The following is a 17795-nucleotide window of genomic DNA, read 5'->3' on the forward strand; positions in this document are numbered from 1 at the left end:
GAAGCCCTTCACGTCAAAGAATTTGTTATCTAATCTTATCGCTAACAGTAACATTTACCACACAAGTTACAGATGAACTTTCCTGCTGACAAAATTTCACCAGTACCGAGTAGTGAATCAAATTACCTGACTATGAATTTCAGCGACTGACGGAACACCAAAGAGCTTCTGCAGTATATCTGAGCTTACCGAGTCTCCAACATATAGTAAACCATCATCACCATTCTCAAGAAAATAGACTCCTTCGTTGCTAATGTGTTCACTTGACAATGGAATTGGAGGAGGAAGGACAGATCCTTCATTATCCTGATAGATTACAGCAAGAATCCTCAGAAATTTCCAAAAGTATACATAACAGAATGTGAGACGTCTGATGGTTAAAAAAAATCGATACCTTTGCATCAAGGTCATGAACGGAAATCATCCTGGGGTAAACCAGTGGAATTGCCAGAGGAGTAGACAGGGGAGAAACGTAGTTAATCCAGAATGAACGATCATCAATTCTGCCATCCGTCCGTAACCCCACACTTTTTGTTAATGCTGAAAGAACACCCCCAAATAGAAGTAAAATAGAATCAGATTGCCAAATAATTTGCTATAACTCATAGAAAGTTGTACCCTGCAATCGTATAGTTTATTTCCACTTAAAAAGAATAAATGTAACTAGAAAATACCTAGAACATATAATGGCAAAAGCTTGAGTGCCTCAGGAAGAATAAGTTGTCCAGACGAGGTAACTGTAGCACAGAATTTACGGTAGGAATAGAGTGTGTTGGCACAAACATTAATTGCCTCTTCCTTTACTAACGAAAGTGCCTTAGAAGGGATTTCACCAGACGCTGCATAAAGAGAACCACATGTGAGTAATAGACATATCAATCGATAACTTTATCCAAATCCTGTTACAGAAACAACCAATGTAATATAGGTGTGCATTAACAAGTACATTGTCAGTAGCAAAACCAGTGCAACAAAAAAAGTAGCAGACCTTGCTTTAACATACAGACAAATTGAGAATCCAGGTCAGCTGAGCGGAATAAGTTGCTGAGATTGTTAGTACAAGGGAGGGATAAGGTAGTGATTCTGATTCTTCTTTCTCCATAGACGGTAGTGTAAAGGAGGGCACACTGGAAAACAACAGAGCAAATTTAAGCGTCTTTTTTTTTTCCAATTGAGACGAGATACCAAAGCTGGGTCTACTAAAAATTACTTCACATGGTAGATTGATATGACTAATAACAAATATACCTGGAAAGCACATTCAGCACCATCTTGTAGTTTATCATCATGCTTAAGTGTCACCATTATAGCTTTGTCACAGTCAATCTGCACAGCACTTAAGTTTTGTTAACAATGAAGCCAGTTTACACCATAATGCATGGTTGCAAAAAAGAGATTCTGATTTTCCCTGCAGACTAAACTTATGCTATTCAATGACAAATCAATTAGTTTGAATTTTCACTATTACTAATCCAGGAAGTGAACAGCAAAAACCATAACTCACAATCAAAACCAAGATAAAAATGAATGCTATTACTTTAACAAGAAAGGAATACAGACACACACAAAATTACCAGAAAACAAATGAGAGTTTTTAAAGAGAATGCACCCACCGCAGGTAGATCGATGTCAGTGGGAATGCGTTTACAGAAGTTCCCCGAGTACTCTTGCACTTGAATGCCCTACAAATATTAGCAACACTGGAATTCACCACTAGTCTAACCTGAACTTTACAGGGTAATGCATGACCAATCAGTTCTGCCATAAAACCATTACCTGGCTGCATCTGACACGCATTACAGCCTCAAAACCCTGGGGCCTAGTGATATTCCATCTAAGATCGTTGTAAAGCTTAGGAGGATCAGAGAGAGCTGAAAAAGGGTAATAGTGATAAACCTGGAAGGGAACAAATTTTAAAATGAAATGTAAACCCTTTAGAAACTATCCAAGACAGGACAATATAAAACATCCAAAGAAAAAAATTCTTGACAAAGATGTATCAGCTAGGCAAAAGTTTCATAGAGCCTCTTTAGTTACACTTGATAACATGTGAGGGCAAAATTAAGACGGGCTTCCATGAACAAATTAAAGATGAGGGCTTCTAAAAATAGAGAGAGGGTGAATTTGTTAGACAGAATTCATATTGAACTATCAAATATATCAATCATATCGAAAGGAATGACACAATATAGGTAAAATACTACTTAACAACCAGAATTAAGGGCAAAGAGTATCAGATTCAGACAAGTACCTGCCCTCCAGTCGTCCTCGGGATGACTGAAATTGATGCGATGTCAACATAGGTCTGAGTGGTAATAAATAAATCTACACAGACCTGGGGTATGTGAGAATGCATTAGATGGGCAGCAGAAAGAACCTGATGCAATGCAGATTACAGAAGAAACACAATCTGTTAAATTTCAAATACCAAATTGTTTGATCTACCTGGTATTCTGCAAATTCAACAGCCATGGTCCTTAGAGTTTTGTCTGCTGGTTGTAGTAATTTATGGGCTTCCTAAAATCAAATTGATATGAAATAATTCAGGAGAAAACATAAGACATTAAGGAATGTAGATCACAACGAAATGTAGACACTTCGTCAGAGGTTAAAACGCATAAGTAGAAACAGATTGTCTGTGTACCTTTTCACCTGCTGAGACATTAGCTCTCCCTTCAGCCTCTCTAGAAGAAAGCGCTCCCACGCCAACCGAAGGCAAAACTGTGAAGATGGTAAACATACAGTTTAGTTATACAGGCACCAAATAGAAGGATAAGAAAAATAAGAGCGAAATGGTTCTTCTGAAGTAAAAGCATATGCATGCTTAGGATACACACATGGCATTGAATTGATTTAACTGGCAAACAAAATTACACATTAAAATGGACCACAAACACCATAAGTTTACCTGACTGAAACACCATAAGTTTTCCTCCAGTGCTCTTCATCGCCAAGAAAGCAGCCTAGTAGAAATTATCAGTCATGAGTCAACTACACATGAGAATGGTAGAACTAATCTTTCATCACTATGCCAGAAACCCGTCATCACACGAGAGCAGATAAGCAAAGAGAACATTGCCCCAAACATTTCAATTCCTTCATTTCTTTCTCCACAATGATTAACTTCTGATTTCATTTATGTCATGAAGCAAAATTCCTTACTAAATGGTGGACTCTTCAAAGCCCAGACATCATCAATAGTATCCCACTTTACCATTGATCACTTGTACGACTGAGTAATACATATTGGGTGATAACATACCTTAACTGCTGCACCAAAAGCTGAGTCAGGAGTCTTACTCTCCTGAAACATGGATGGGATGCTTTCTAGTAAAAGCTCTAGATGTTGACGACACTGTATTCCCAAAAGAGCAAATTAACATAAAGAAAGGAGTTTCAAAATTGGACAACCAGTCTCCTTAAATAGGCAGCCGATTCTAATTGGTCTCACGACTAACCTCAGAAAGCGGAACAACAACATCAGTTTCTAGGGGGGTATAAACATCTTCAACATCAGGAACAATGAGCATCAACGGCTGCATACAAGCAACAGCTATTGGTTACATACTGTCAAAACTTCCCAAAAAGAAACAGCACGCGTCATCCATTTTCAACTCTCAACATTCAATAGCTTTGGTAATACGGTGACTTAGATAAAATGATTTCTCAAATGCAAATAAACTCGGTTAATATCTACCCTTCAACTGAAGCAGCATAACTATTCAGGCTGGTGCTAAGTTAGACAGAATTATTCCTTGCAGCAAAATGGAACCATTAGAAGAATTATATTAGGGAAACCTTAACAGAACAAACCCCAGCATTTCCCCATCCAGTATTTGACCAAAGCAAGAGAAGGGAATAAATAATGTTAAGAAGTTACCTGTTGCAGTGCACGTTTCAAATTGAAGAAGTGGATTGTTGAGTCAAATGTTGCAATTCCAACAAATGTCCTAGGACCTTCCTGTAAAATGAAGAAATAATTGTTAAAAGAGTAATTATTAAAATAAATAAGAAGCAAAAGAACAGTATCCTCCATTACCTCCATTGCTTACAAAGCAGTCAGGTTAATCATAGAATAAATGAGCTAACAAGCATGCAACAAAAAACACATTTTGAGTGATACAGTAAAGAGAGCACATAATAAAGTGAGAAGCTAACATAAGAGATATTGGAGATTTTCAATAACTACAATCCCATTTCTATGAATAATGAACAAAGTCCGTCTGGCCTAAAAGAATAACGGATATACACTATACAGTGTAAACTCAGGGCACATAATGTTGGTCATATCACATCAACAACGATATGTATTGCTTAAACAATATCAGAAACAGCAATAAGACTTACAGGGAGATCTGAAATGACTTGCTGGATAGCATTGCAAGCAGCAGCAGTTGCACCTGTTTGAACCGCATTCATAGAGACATCGATGAGGAAGAAATACGCAGCTGGCATAGGATCCCGTACCTGTTAGAAAAGTACAAATATTAATTCTATCACTCCTTCAACACAAACTATCTATCTATCCTTCGACTAAACCTTATTTTAAGTTAGAAACACAAAAAACTAAGATGCCAAGGATGAGGATTCACCATATGTACCACTTCTTCAACAAATGTCCAATTCTAGTAACAAAATGTGAAGTATTCAGCATATCTAATGATTAAAATCTCCCACTCTTGCATGAAAATCCTTATTTATTAGTTAAAGAGGAAAACTAAATTTTTGGTTCCCTGGATCAATAACCGTAAGAGGTATGACAATGAGTAGGTCCTACAAAATATCAGAAAACAAAACTGGAAATTTTTTAAGGAAAGCAACAGAAATTTTTATATACAAGCAGATTTTGCTACTAACCATGTATTCTTTTGTAGCGACAAACTCAACACTTCCTCTACACAGCTCAGGCCTTTCATCAGCATCCCTACGTCTACCATCGGGACCCAGATTACAGTGGTAGTCACGGGGAGTCTCATCAGTATATCCTGAGAAGAATAGACACCTTGAGAAGACGGACCACAGCACATTCCACATGATTCGAGAGAGAATAATCAGTTCAAGAGTAAAGAAAAGGGCGAGGAAAAGGGAATGTCCCAAACCTAAACCATGTCGAACTAATACAATTCCTAAGAGAATCCTCAACTTCAATTAAACTTAAAACAGCCTACTTTTCAAACGCTTTCAATTCATAAAAGGGATAGACTATACAAGACCCTTTTATCAATTGTAGGTTGCCAGAATCTCACTTTTTTATTAGGACGAGAGAAATCTAGGCGTAATAGAAAGTTATAAACAAAATCATTTCAGCAGCTCTATTCTGAACAGCTTTTCAAGGTGAAATTTGGATTCACATAACAAATCATGCATTTCAGAAAGCTAAAACACCGGAACTCTAGTTTTGATATAGAAATACGAAGTTATTTTGTTACTTGATAAGTTGGTACTCAAGTTAGCTGCTAGCACAGTCATTTAGCAAAGACTTTGTTATCTAAGCTTATCGCTAACAGTAACATTTACCACACAAGTTACAGATGAACTTCCTCCCTTGATCAATAAACTTCATGAAAGGGTTTATGTAGCCCTTACAACGAGAACATCGGACAGGACCACTTTCACCGAAGTCCACAACCTGCGCGATGACATAAAGTTCCCAATACCAAGAATCGGTTTCCTTCTAAGATATAAAAAGAATGCAGAGTTTTCCTTCGAACCATGAAGTTCTGTACTTCACTAGAACCAATGAAAACACTAGTATTACATGATTCAAAAGACAAAAACAAAAAAGAGGAGAAATCAAACGAGATAATATTGTAAACACCAACTGCACAGATGCGTGAAGAAAATAAGAAAATGCTACACAAGAAGGTTTTATATATTACTTGGATAGGCTCTTCTGAAGGATGAGGAAGTGCCAGCGGTTGGACAGTCAATGCCAGTTGCATTCCAGAAGTAGATAGAAGATCAACTGTACAAGGGATCTATTATGACGACCAGCAAAAAAGTGATATCAATATCCTGAGGATCAAAGAGCACAGGCAATCAGCACTCAATGCAGAGAAAGGCGTCATACACTTTGCTGTTACCTGATTGATTGTACATCTCATGTAACGTGGGCTGCAGTTTCCCGTGTCCCTAGCAATGTAATCACTGGTAGCAGGCTTCAAAAGAAAGGCAGAAGATATTCATAGCAAACATACATAAGTTCTAAAATCATCCACATATTATCTAGCATCTACAAGCAATGTCTAACATCTGTGTTTCTAATAAGACATACATACCGGGGGAGAATTAGCCTGATTTCCCTGGCGAGTTTCATAGATGATCGGACGGCTGCTTGGACCGGGCCTTGGAATCTGATTAGGATCGATCTTCGAAGGACCTGGGAGAGAGGTCCCAGGTTGACCCATTGCCGGGGATATAGTGGTCATTGATTGATTCGGTAATGGACCCATACCATACCTTATTGGTGGTTGCATTGGACCAGAAACACCAGCAGCAGGAGCGACCTACTAATACACAAGTGTCAAAACAATTAGTCCAGCACGCAAATGCAAAATAACAAGTGAAACTGCTCCATTTCCAAAAACAAAAGAAAGCCCACAATTTAGAAAAGGCACTTATATACAAAGCGAATAAAAGGGCAGTAAAATACTCAACAAAGTCTTCACCATCATTAGCTTTTAAAGCATTATATTCTCAGTAGGCACCAATGAAATACTTTTTGACATTCAAAATTACTAAAATTTACCATAAATAATTCATTACAAGTAGATTATTACACAACTAGTCCTATTTTGTACACTTCATAATTAAGGAGATAGTATATCTTCAATCAATCAATATAGTTCCCTTCTGAAAATGCATACATCCACAAAAACTTATGGACTTCCAACAAAAGCATAGCATGTTTCCCTACCTTAACAATAAAAATCTCATCAACACAAGTAAGATATCAACAATACCAACTAATTTTGTGTATGCACCTGCTGGAGTGGTGCTCCATAGGGCAAGCCAGATACCGCTGGCCTGTTATGAGGTGCCCCAGGAAAAGTTGCTGGTGGAGCCATACCAGGAGGTGCAGTTAGCGGTGAACTCCCTGAAAGAGGGCGAGCCTGGGAGAAAGATGCTGCAGGAGGCTGTGAATAGGGTGACTGTGGAGTAACCACAGCAGGAGGGTACTGAGGTCCCCTAGGAAATGGCCCTGAGCCCACCATTGGAGGCCCACTACTGACTGGACCGCCGAGCATGCCTGAGGGAGGAGGCACAGGCATACCAGATCCCAAAGGCAGAGGGGAACCAAATGCACTCGGGCGTGCTCCAGGAAAAGGAGCTCCAGCTTTTCCACCCACTGGACCAGAAACTGGGAAACCGCCCGAAGGAGCAGCAGGGAGAGCACCAAGTCCAGCCGGTCTGACACCAAGTGGCTGCTGGCCAACAGGGGGTATGATGGCTCTGCCTAACGGAGAATTTGAGGGAAACCCTGTCGGTTGGGACACGGAAGGGGGACCGCCTGGTCTAGCCAACGCAGCTGGAGGTGGTCCAGGCCGAGACATTGTAGAAGGCCCGCCAAAGGAAGGGCCTTGTAGAGGAAAAGCCTGCGAGGACGGGGCAAAAGGAGGAGGTGTCCTAGAACCTGAACCGGGCATCGGAGGAGGAGGCCGATTAATGCTCAAATTCTGCATATTATCCGTTAACTCGTTCGGATTCGGGTTCCCCTGTGAGCCTGGGAAGTAATTCGATGGTGGGGGCACTTGCTGAGTGTTGGGTCTGGGAGCCCCTGGAGGAAAATGAGTAGCCATGGCTTGATAACAAAATCGAAATCAAACCCTAAACCGTCCTCAACAATCTGGGATCTTCCGTACAGTACCAAATCTACCAATTCAATGAGAAAATATCAATCAATGATCACCATCACCAGATGCAATTAAACACAAAAGAAAAATCCATCCTTGCACATAAAGACGCGGCAATTTCCAATCAGTGTACTGAAGAACCCAAAAAGAACCAAATTCAGAAATAACGAAACATGAAATGCATTACCTGAAATCAGAGAAGGGTCGGATCAGCAAATCCAAAGCACAAGGACGTCAAGAAAACCAGATCTGACAGTCCCCGAGAAGCAGATTAGGGTTTAATCAAATAAATTAGGGTTTTTCTGATCGAAATGGGGAGCGATCAAGATCGGAAGGAAGACATTGGTAGGGAATTTTAACGTTACAAACAAGACCAAAGAGAAGAGGCAAAAAGAACACTAGTCTCCAGTTTCTCTCTCTTGTTTCCCGTTACAATATTGAGAGAGGGATGATTTGAGTACTGACCTCGGCCCATTAACAATTGTGTAAGGCCCATTAATACAATTACGAACTCTGTTCACCATTTCATAAGGCCCAATACACATTTTTTTAATCATATTTTCTTGTTTAGATATTATTTTACTGGGTTAGGCCCATTAATCATTGGGGTGAATGACACAATAGCTCAATTACGATATCTGTTCACCATTAACAACGCCAATAGATATTTTGTTTACCAGAGTTAGAGAGATTATTTGAGCTTGGGCTCGGCCCATTAACAAAAAAAGAAAAAGAAAAAATGGTTCCCAAAATACCCTTCTGGTAAGATGGTAATAATTAGGGGTGGACGTTTCGGGATTCGGTTTAGAATTTAACGGTTTGGTTCGAGAACGGTTTATTCAGTATTATAAAATTTGTACCAAATTAATACCGTATATTATTCGGTTCGGGTCAGTTTGGTATTATGACGGTTCGAGACGATACAATATTAATAAATAAATACCAAATAAGAACCGAAATAAAAACGGTTCGGGACGATTCATGATATATTTATAATTCATATAATATAAAAGTAAAGAGATCCAACATAATAATTTTATACAACAAAATAACAATTTTGAACTTGTAAACTTAGAAAAAATTCAACATTAATCTCAATGTATTACGCAAACAAACTCTTAATATTAGTAAATATCATAATTAACTATAAATATTAAATATTTTAATTAAAAAATAAAAATACCGAAATACCGTTCGGTATTTTCTGAACCGAACCGAACTGTTTCCGAACCGAATTGTTCACCCCTAATAATAATTGCAATTCAACTCAAACCAGTACAGGGGTATATTTGTAAATATACATAAATTAAGGTTTTCTATTGAAATTTTTTTTATAACCAGTCCGTGTTTTTGGCCTGACTACATCCATCTTAGACCTGAGATCAGCCTTTGTATATAGATCATTTTGATCTAGAAATTACATCCCTCTCCACCAATAGAATCGAACTCTCTCTGAGTTTTGTATTGAAATTGCTTGTTGTTTCTAACCACCACACGTGTTTCTGTCGGCTTTGCAAGCCGTCCCGCCCCCGGACAGCGAGATGTTATCTACACTGACGATTAAAAAAAATATCAAAAACTATTTCTATTCTTACATTATATATCCCACACATAATATATGAATTTTTAGAGTAATTTTTTAATCATACAATTCAGTGTTTTTAAACAGGAAAAAAGAAACATAGTTCCGTGTAAAATTTGTTTTTTTTGTTTTTTTTTTTTGGGGGGGGGGGGGTTCTATAAAAAGGACCAAAGATCAAAGCTCAAACAACAAGAATGAAAAAGGAAATGGACATAACCAATCTTCTTGAAAAATCCCTCAGCCCTAACCCCAACCCTAACCCTAACCCTAGTTTTAAACCAAACGAAGAAGTAGAAGATGATGGCTACGAGGGAATTCGGGCGGGGAGGATAGCCAACGCGGTTGCGTTCCCAATGGTTTTGAAAGCCGCCTTTGAAATAGGCGTCATCGACGCAATCGCAGCGGCCGGTGAAGGCGCGTGGCTCTCACCTTCCGAGATAGCGCGCCGGCTTCCGACCAAGCCTACCAATCCACAAGCCCCCGTGTTGCTGGACCGCATGCTTCGTTTACTCGCTAGCCATGACATCGTGAAATGCCGCACGGTTCAGACCGGAGAAACCGAGTCGGTCTACGCAATCAAACCCATTTGTCGGTTCTTTCTGAAAAACAATAACCAAGACTCGGGTTCTGTTGTCCCATTGTTCCTTGTGACACATAGCGACGTCTTTATCAAGATGTGGTAACTCTCTCCTATTATTTACTTTTACTTTTTTTTTTTACCTCATGCACGTAAAAATAGACAAGTCTCATAATCACTTTATACGTCCACAGGTCTCATTTGAAGGATTTGATATTGGATGGAACAGACCCGTTTACACGCGCCCATGGCGTGAGCCTCTACGAATACTTGAGGAGGAACGAACCCTTCCACGAGCTCTTCCACAGAGCCATGGCAGAACATTCCACCATGATCATGAAGAGGCTTCTAGAAGTTTACAGAGGATTCGAAGGTGTGAACGTTCTGGTCGATGTGGGAGGATCTGATGGCACTTCCATTGCTCTCGTCACCTCAAAGTATCCTCGTATGAAGGGTATCAATTTCGACTTGCCATATTAAGGGTATCAATTTCGACTTGCCCGGTATCATAGCAAAGGCTCCTTCCTATCCCGGTACCGTATTTAATAAATGATATCTGATGTTACATTTCGTATATAGTCTGCACGTAATATATTTTATTAATTAATTAATATATAGTATGGTCGTAAGAAAGAAATTAATGCCTTATGTTACAGATATCATAGTGTGTTTGTGTCGGGTAATAAATCAATGTGGGTCGCAGGTGTGGAACATGTGGCCGGAGATATGTTTGTCGAAATCCCCAAAGGAGATGCCATCTTCACCAAAGTAAGTTTACAAATTACATATCTAGGCAAAAGTATGTATTCACGAAGAGCCTATACGTACACTATAATCTAACATTATAAATTAATATATATATATATATATATATATATATATATCGATAGAGATCAATCCATGGATGGAACGACGAGAAATGCATAGAGATTCTTAAAAACTGTTGGAAATCGCTCCCGGACAATGGGAAAGTGATCATCGTGGAGACGATCATCCCGACGAATCCCGAGGGCGGAGGCGAATACTCAAACTTCGGGTTCGACTTGGACATGTTGGTACTGACGCTGTGCGATATGACGACCAGCAAAAAAGTGATATCAAGATGATTTCGGGTTTTAGCCGTTGCGAATTCATCTGCTCTGCTTATTATTGTTGGGTTATCGAATTCCACAAATAGCCATTAATCTCTTGAATTTGAAGAACACATGTTATGTTTACTAAAAGCTATGCTTGAAGAATAAAGGGGAAGAATATATATATATATATGTGTGTGTGTGTGTGTGTGCGCGCGCGCGCGCGCGCAATGATCTGTGTTTATGTTATTTCGTTTTATATGATCTCGTTGGTTGTCGAGGGCGAATTATACAGGGAAAATTTTAAATAAATACCAATAAATATATGAATTTTTTATCTCATAAAAAATATATCGTTTTGCAATTGCTCTTATACCTATATATTCATGCATTTATTACGAGGTTTGGAAATATGGAAGATTTGTAAATATCGAAAAAGAGAAGAAAAATGAGTTTAGAAATAAATGTTTAGGAGTATTTAGAGCGTTACAAATAAATATATGTTCGAATCTTACCAATAAATATATAATTTTTTATTTTCTAAATAATTACTTGTTCAAATCTTACAAAAACAGTAAATTCATATATTTATTTATTGGTAAGATTTGAACAAATTAATGTATTTGTTTGTAATTTTTCTGGATTATACTACAAGAAAAACTGTATTTACCGACGGAAGTTGCGACGGAAATTCCGTCGCTTTAGATATATGCGACGGACAACGACGGATATGGGACGGATTTGCATCAGTCGTAAGCCGTCGCGCAATCCGTCGACACATTTCGACAACAACCGACGGAAATTTCCGTCGGTAATTTTGTCAGACGGATTGCGACCGAACTTTCGTCGGAAAAGTGTGCGACGGATTGGGACGGATATATTGCGTCGCACAGAAATAGCGACGGATGGGGACAGACATTTCCGTCGGGACTGCGACGGATTTGGTGCGTCGCAGGTAGTTAAACACGTTTTATTCGTTTTGACCTAATTCCGTCGCATTCCGTTGTGCGTCCGTCGTAATATGTGGAGTCCGTCGCTTTCCATCGCATTTCTGTCGCACGTTCCAAATCTATTTAACAATCACGCGAGGGAGTCTCCATGGCAAAAGGAAAAAAAAAAATAGAAAGTGACAAAAAAATGTCTTTTTATTCTCGACAATGGATGTATGAAAGAATTGATTCTATTACGAATCAAATTTCAAAGCAATATGAAGAAGGGTTGCAAAATTTTATGTCGTTTGCCACGTCAAATCAGTCGTATTTGGAGAGCGAAAAGCTGCCTTGTCCGTGTGTAAAGTGTCATAATAAAAAATGGCGGAGTTTGAATGAAGTGTGGAATCACTTATATAAGTTTCAAATTTCTTATGCATTTTACAAAAGGGTTCATTGCTCATAAAAATAGTATATATAATATCAACCGGCTTTATTCAAGCCCGCTATTGCAAGAGTTGTCTTTTTCTTTTCGGACACTCTCATATTTGTTTTTTTTCCAAAAAAAATAATTAATTTGGCCCACATAATTTCGCACTATATATATATAAATATATATAAAAGGTTGGTTATTAAAGGCGTGAGAAATGAATGGTGTCTGTTTTTTTCTTTCATTTTCGGGTCCTACCATAAATAACTAGAGATGGAATTATGTGGAAAAGGCCAAATGGAAATATGGAAAAAGGCGCAATGTTCGTTAATGGTCATGCATGTTCGCATCACCCGGCCTAAAACGACTTGAGTGTCGGTAGATTCATATGCATGTGCAGCCAATAATAATAATAATAATAATAATAATAATAATAATAATAATAATAATAATAATAATAATAATAATAATAATAATAATAATAATAATAATAATAATAATAACTATGCAAATCTATATAGAAAACGAAACGTTCACCAAAAAACATATAGAAAACGAAACACTAAGTTTACGATACTTCCATGTCCATTTTGTGTGTGTATATACGTACACACTAATTTGGATAATACTAGTCAGTTCTAAATATCGTTTTAGCTTTAAACATATACGTTACAAAAAATATTTTTCCTAAAAATTCTCTTTACTTAGTGTATTTTTTAAATATTATTATTTTTTATTAACTATGATGGAAAAAAATATATAAAAAAGTATATAAAATATAAAAATATTTTTCATTTTAAAACAAAAACTATTTTAAAACGTCATATAAAATTAAATGGAGGAAATATTAATTATTTAGATGATTTTCACATAGTTCTCGACTTGCTCTATAATCAATAAGGAAAAATGAAACCGAGAAATTTATTTTTCTTTTACTTCTCGATTTTCTTTTTCAATTTTAATATTTAGATACACGGATTTTATAAAATATGATTTTTTCCTACACGAACTTTTAATTTGACAAAATCTTACATTAAATTATCAAATATCCCAAATCGATACACGAACTACTCAATTTTACTGCAATTTCATACACAATAAAAAAACGGTATTAAGCATCCGTTAACACCTGATGTGGTACGCCACGTGGCGGCTGACGTGACATGTCACGTGAAAAGTTTTTGACAAATCAACATGCCACGTTAGATTTAAAAAAAAAAATCGAAAATAAAAAAATACATATATATATATATAAATACAAAATAAAAAATATACACATATATATACATACATCTATACAAATATATATGCATATATATATACAAATATATTTATATATATACATATACATATATAAATACATATACATGTATATATGAATATATATTATACATATGCATATATATACATACATACAAAAAACAAATACATACATATACATATGTATGAATATTTGTATATAGATATGAATATATATATATATTTTTCTTTTTTTTATTTTTTTAACTTTTTTTTTAAATTTTTTGGGATTTTTTGTTGTTTTTTTTTAATCTGACGTGACATGCTGATGTGAAAAAATTTTCCGTGGCATACCACGTCAGATGTTAACGGACACTTAACACCGTTTTCGAATTGTGTAGAAAATTGCAGTAAAATTGAGTAGTTCGTGTATCGATTTGAGATATTTAATAATTTTCTGTAGGTTTTTGTTAAATTAAAAGTTTGTGTAAAAAAAAATCACATTTTATATTGTCGGTGAAAAATATCATTTTCCCTAATATTTATGGAACTTGAATATCTATTTTTAATGTCACTTACCTACTTAGTGGTCCAAAAAGGCGAACGTGCGTGTAAATGCTCGTGACTTTTCAGTGTTTTTTATAGTGCTTTTGGAAGGGAGATTTTATTATTATAATAATAATAATAATAATAATAATAATAATAATAATAATCTATTTCTATTTCTAAGCAATCTATATAATATATACAAAATTAGAACATTATTACCTAAGGATATTGTTCCTATTATTATTTGATACGAAAAACCATTTAACAAAATTTATTATTTGATATGAAACCGATATTGAAGGGAGTGAAATGCTTTACGATGTTTCATCTCAACCATGAAGACATTCCATCTTCAAGATTCGTTTTTCGAAATTTCTATAAACTAATCTTGAAAGAAAATATTAAAAAAACGAACGGTACATGCAACAATATATCAACATGGACATCACTTCAATATGCATTTGCCATATATGGAGCAACGGAATGCATGCATTGATGACACGTGAATAACATTTGCCCTTTCTCTCTTTTTTTTTTTATAAAGAACATTTTCCTACGCCTACGTCTTTTTTTTTTTTGTCTATAAAAAGGAGCGAAGATCAAAGCTCAAACCACAAACACAAACATATTTACTATATTTCATTACCCTTTTCATTTAGTCCGATTTCCATTAAGCGAAAAAAAATGGACATCATCAATGTTCTTGAGCCATCCCTAAACCCTAACCCTAATTTTACTCTTAATGGAAACAAAGAATCATCGCTAAACCATAAACCTAACCCTATCATTAACGGGAATAACAAAAAAATAGAAGAAGATGATGACGAGGTGGGCATTAGGGCCGGGAGGATAACCAACGCGCGCGATTGCGTTCCCCATGGTTTTGAAAACCGCTCGTCAGCAGGTGAAGGCGCGTGGGTCTCGCCTTCCGAGATAGCGCGCCGCCTTCCGATCAAGCCTACCAACCCACATGCTCCCGTGTTGTTGGACCGCATGCTTCGCTTGCTCGCTAGCTACGACATGGTTACGGTTCAGGCCAGAGAGAACGGTCGTACCGGAGAAACCGAGACGGTTTACGCTACCAAACCGATTTGCCGGTTCTTTCTGTCCAACAATAACCAAGACTCCGGTTCTGTAGTACCGTTGTTCCTTGTGACACATAGCGACGTCTTCATCAAGATGTGGTAACTCTCTCTCTCTCTGCTTTTACTTTTTCATCTCCTGTTTATTTCATATTCACGTACAAAAACCCTTGTATACCATATATAGGTATCGATTCTTGATCAATTATATTGATGTTACACGTTCACAGGTCTCATATGAAGGATTTGATATTGGATGGAACCGAGCCATTTAGGCGTGCCCATGATATGAGCCTGTACGAATACTTGAGAAGGAACGAACCCTTCCACGAGCTGTTCCACAGAGCCATGGCGGAGCATTCCACCATGATCATGAAGAGGCTTCTAGAAGTTTACAGGGGATTCGAGAATGTGAACGTTCTGGTCGATGTGGGAGGATCTGATGGCACTTCCATTGCTCTCGTCACCTCAAAGTATCCTCGTATCAAGGGTATCAATTTCGACTTGCCCGATGTCATAGCAAAGGCTCCTTCTTACCATGGTAATTTTTTTTTTTTACTAAATTCGATAATGTATTTTTCAATTTTTCATCTCATATGCACGATTACAAGACGTAAATTGAGCTAGAAGAATTGCCTCACCTTCTACATATCCTACTTTTCGAATCGGATAATATATATATATTGGTCGGTCGCAGGTGTGGAACATGTGGCCGGGGATATGTTTGTTGAAGTCCCGAAAGGAGATGCCATTATTATGAAAGTAAGTTTAATTTGTTAGCTTTTAACTACAAATTATATATATAGCTGTAGACGAAGTATCCATAAAGAAACTTATTCTATAATCTAACGTTGTGAACTCAACAAAAATTAATCTATACAGCGGTTGGTCCATGATTGGAACGACGATGACTGTATAAAGATTCTTAAAAACTGTTGGAAATCGCTGCCGGATAAAGGGAAAATGATCGTCGTAGAAACGATCATTCCGACAAATCCAGAGGGTGGAGGCGAATACTCGAACTTCGGCTCGGACTTGGACGTGACAATGTTGGCACTTGATGGAGGAAAAGAGAGGACGAGATCCGAGTTTGAAGATTTGGCTACGAGGTCGGGTTTCGCCCGTTGCGAATTTGTCTGCCGCGCTTACTACTGTTGGGTTATCGAATTTCACAAGAAGGAATTTGCTTGAAGAAATAAAAGATTGTGTGTATTCTCCCGTTTTTCCAATCATTTTTCACATTCTCTTTGGTATCATTTTGTTCTCTTATCTTTATGTGTCCACAAGAAATGTAATAAAAACGTTGACGGTCAATTGATTTGCCCTTTAACTCCAAAACAATAGCCTCACTCTATCTACCTGATGGAGGTCGAAATTGGTGTATATTATACGGGAAGTTTTTTTTATAATCCGAAAGTTTACGGGTCTTCTGTTTAACTGCATTTTTCAAAAGATTCTGAGATAATCCATGTGATCGAACCGCATGATCTTTAGATCATTATAGGGGAATATTTGACGGTCGAAAACAATTTCCAATTTCTTTTAAAAAAAATCGGAAGAACTAATTATTTGCATATTTATGGATATGAGAACTAGGTTTGATGAAACTTGAAACACTTAGTTAATGTAATTTACGAGCATGTGGAATGAGATACGTTTGTGAGTGTCCTCGGATGCCATAATCGTGAAGATTTTTTTTTTTTTAATGGAATCGTTCGTGTGATTCGTTAATATTTGTTTTTTATTGAGAAAATAAAATAAAATATGTATTATTGAAATTGCTTCTTGTTTCTAACCACTCATCTACTTGTGGGTCCAAAACCGGAAATTTGCAAGTGTTCCCGGGCAGTGAGATGTTAAATATACGACATAAAATCCATTAAAAAAAATCACAAACTATTTCTATTCTCACATAAATCCACAAAATTAATAGCCATATTATGTACATGATATATGAATTTTCACCATAGCTTTAAATCATATATATCATATATTTCACTATTTTTCAACGAAAAAAAACCATAGGTTCCGTGTAAAATCAACAACTTGGATGCATAACATTAAAAATATGATACCTAAATCTTTCGTTAATGTATGCATGCATGCATCATATAATGTCAAATCTATTAAAAATAAATCGAGGTGATGCATGATTGACACATCAACAACACTTGTCCCATTTTGTAGTATTTTTCTCACTTGCATGCCTTAGTTTTTTTTTTCTATAGAAAGGAGCAAAGACCAAAGCTCAAACAACAAGAGCGAAAAGAAAATGGACATAACCAATCCTCTTGAAGAATCCCTCAACCCTAACTCTAACCCTAATTTTAAACCAAACGAAGAAGTAGAAGACGATGGCTACGAGGGAATTTGGGCGGGGAGGATAGCCAACGCGATTGCGTTCCCAATGGTTTTGAAAGCCGCCTTTGAAATAGGCGTCATTGACGCAGTCGCAGCCAGTCGCAGCGGCTGGGGGAGGGG

The 17795-nt window shown here is 37.1% G+C and overlaps 3 protein-coding genes across 5 annotated transcripts in view; 2 read left to right on the plus strand and 1 right to left on the minus strand.

Moving 5' to 3' along the window:
* The window catches only part of LOC104800200 (protein transport protein Sec24-like At4g32640), a 10011-nt gene extending 1750 nt beyond the window's left edge, over positions 1–8261 (minus strand). The window contains exons 1-22 of one of the 3 annotated variants that reach the window (XM_010522958.1): positions 8041–8261; positions 6984–7777; positions 6279–6506; positions 6084–6158; positions 5880–5978; positions 5518–5629; positions 4858–4985; positions 4348–4467; positions 3881–3961; positions 3459–3536; positions 3263–3355; positions 2909–2963; positions 2645–2721; positions 2446–2517; positions 2252–2335; positions 1777–1896; positions 1614–1682; positions 1249–1326; positions 989–1127; positions 675–839; positions 395–540; positions 127–306 (exon numbers count right to left, since the gene is read on the minus strand). In XM_010522958.1, coding sequence (XP_010521260.1) covers positions 127–306; positions 395–540; positions 675–839; positions 989–1127; positions 1249–1326; positions 1614–1682; positions 1777–1896; positions 2252–2335; positions 2446–2517; positions 2645–2721; positions 2909–2963; positions 3263–3355; positions 3459–3536; positions 3881–3961; positions 4348–4467; positions 4858–4985; positions 5518–5629; positions 5880–5978; positions 6084–6158; positions 6279–6506; positions 6984–7682 — 2898 coding nt within the window. In that variant the 5' untranslated portion in view covers positions 7683–7777; positions 8041–8261. Of the gene's footprint in view, positions 1–126; positions 307–394; positions 541–674; positions 840–988; positions 1128–1248; positions 1327–1613; positions 1683–1776; positions 1897–2251; positions 2336–2445; positions 2518–2644; positions 2722–2908; positions 2964–3262; positions 3356–3458; positions 3537–3880; positions 3962–4347; positions 4468–4857; positions 4986–5517; positions 5630–5879; positions 5979–6083; positions 6159–6278; positions 6507–6983; positions 7873–8040 lie in introns of all 3 variants that reach the window. The other 2 variants (XM_010522956.1, XM_010522955.1) reach the window with 2 other exon arrangements.
* Positions 8262–9578: 1317 nt separating this feature from the next.
* On the plus strand, positions 9579–16652 carry LOC104800202 (indole glucosinolate O-methyltransferase 3-like). The gene is made up of 5 exons (XM_010522960.2): positions 9579–9835; positions 15129–15416; positions 15545–15855; positions 16012–16076; positions 16197–16652. The coding sequence occupies exons 1-5, from the start codon at positions 9630–9632 to the stop codon at positions 16503–16505; spliced, it is 1179 nt and encodes a 392-aa protein (XP_010521262.1). The 5' UTR covers positions 9579–9629; the 3' UTR covers positions 16506–16652.
* A 934-nt stretch (positions 16653–17586) lies between these two features.
* The window catches only part of LOC104800201 (indole glucosinolate O-methyltransferase 4-like), a 6816-nt gene continuing 6607 nt past the window's right edge, over positions 17587–17795 (plus strand). The window contains exon 1 of the mRNA XM_010522959.2: positions 17587–17724. Coding sequence (XP_010521261.2) covers positions 17587–17724 — 138 coding nt within the window. The remainder of the gene's footprint in view (positions 17725–17795) is intronic.

The sequence above is a fragment of the Tarenaya hassleriana genome, unplaced genomic scaffold (assembly GCF_000463585.1).
Source record: "Tarenaya hassleriana unplaced genomic scaffold, ASM46358v1 Cleome65, whole genome shotgun sequence".
Lineage (NCBI taxonomy): Eukaryota > Viridiplantae > Streptophyta > Magnoliopsida > Brassicales > Cleomaceae > Tarenaya > Tarenaya hassleriana.

Coding starts and splice junctions, on each gene's coding strand:
- LOC104800202 (XM_010522960.2), top strand. CDS start 9,630: ATGAAAAAGGAAATGGACATAACCAATCTTCTTGAAAAATCCCTCAGC. Junction 15,417..15,544: donor GACGTCTTCATCAAGATGTG/GTAACTCTCTCT, acceptor ACACGTTCACAG/GTCTCATATGAAGGATTTGA. Junction 16,077..16,196: donor GAGATGCCATTATTATGAAA/GTAAGTTTAATT, acceptor TAATCTATACAG/CGGTTGGTCCATGATTGGAA.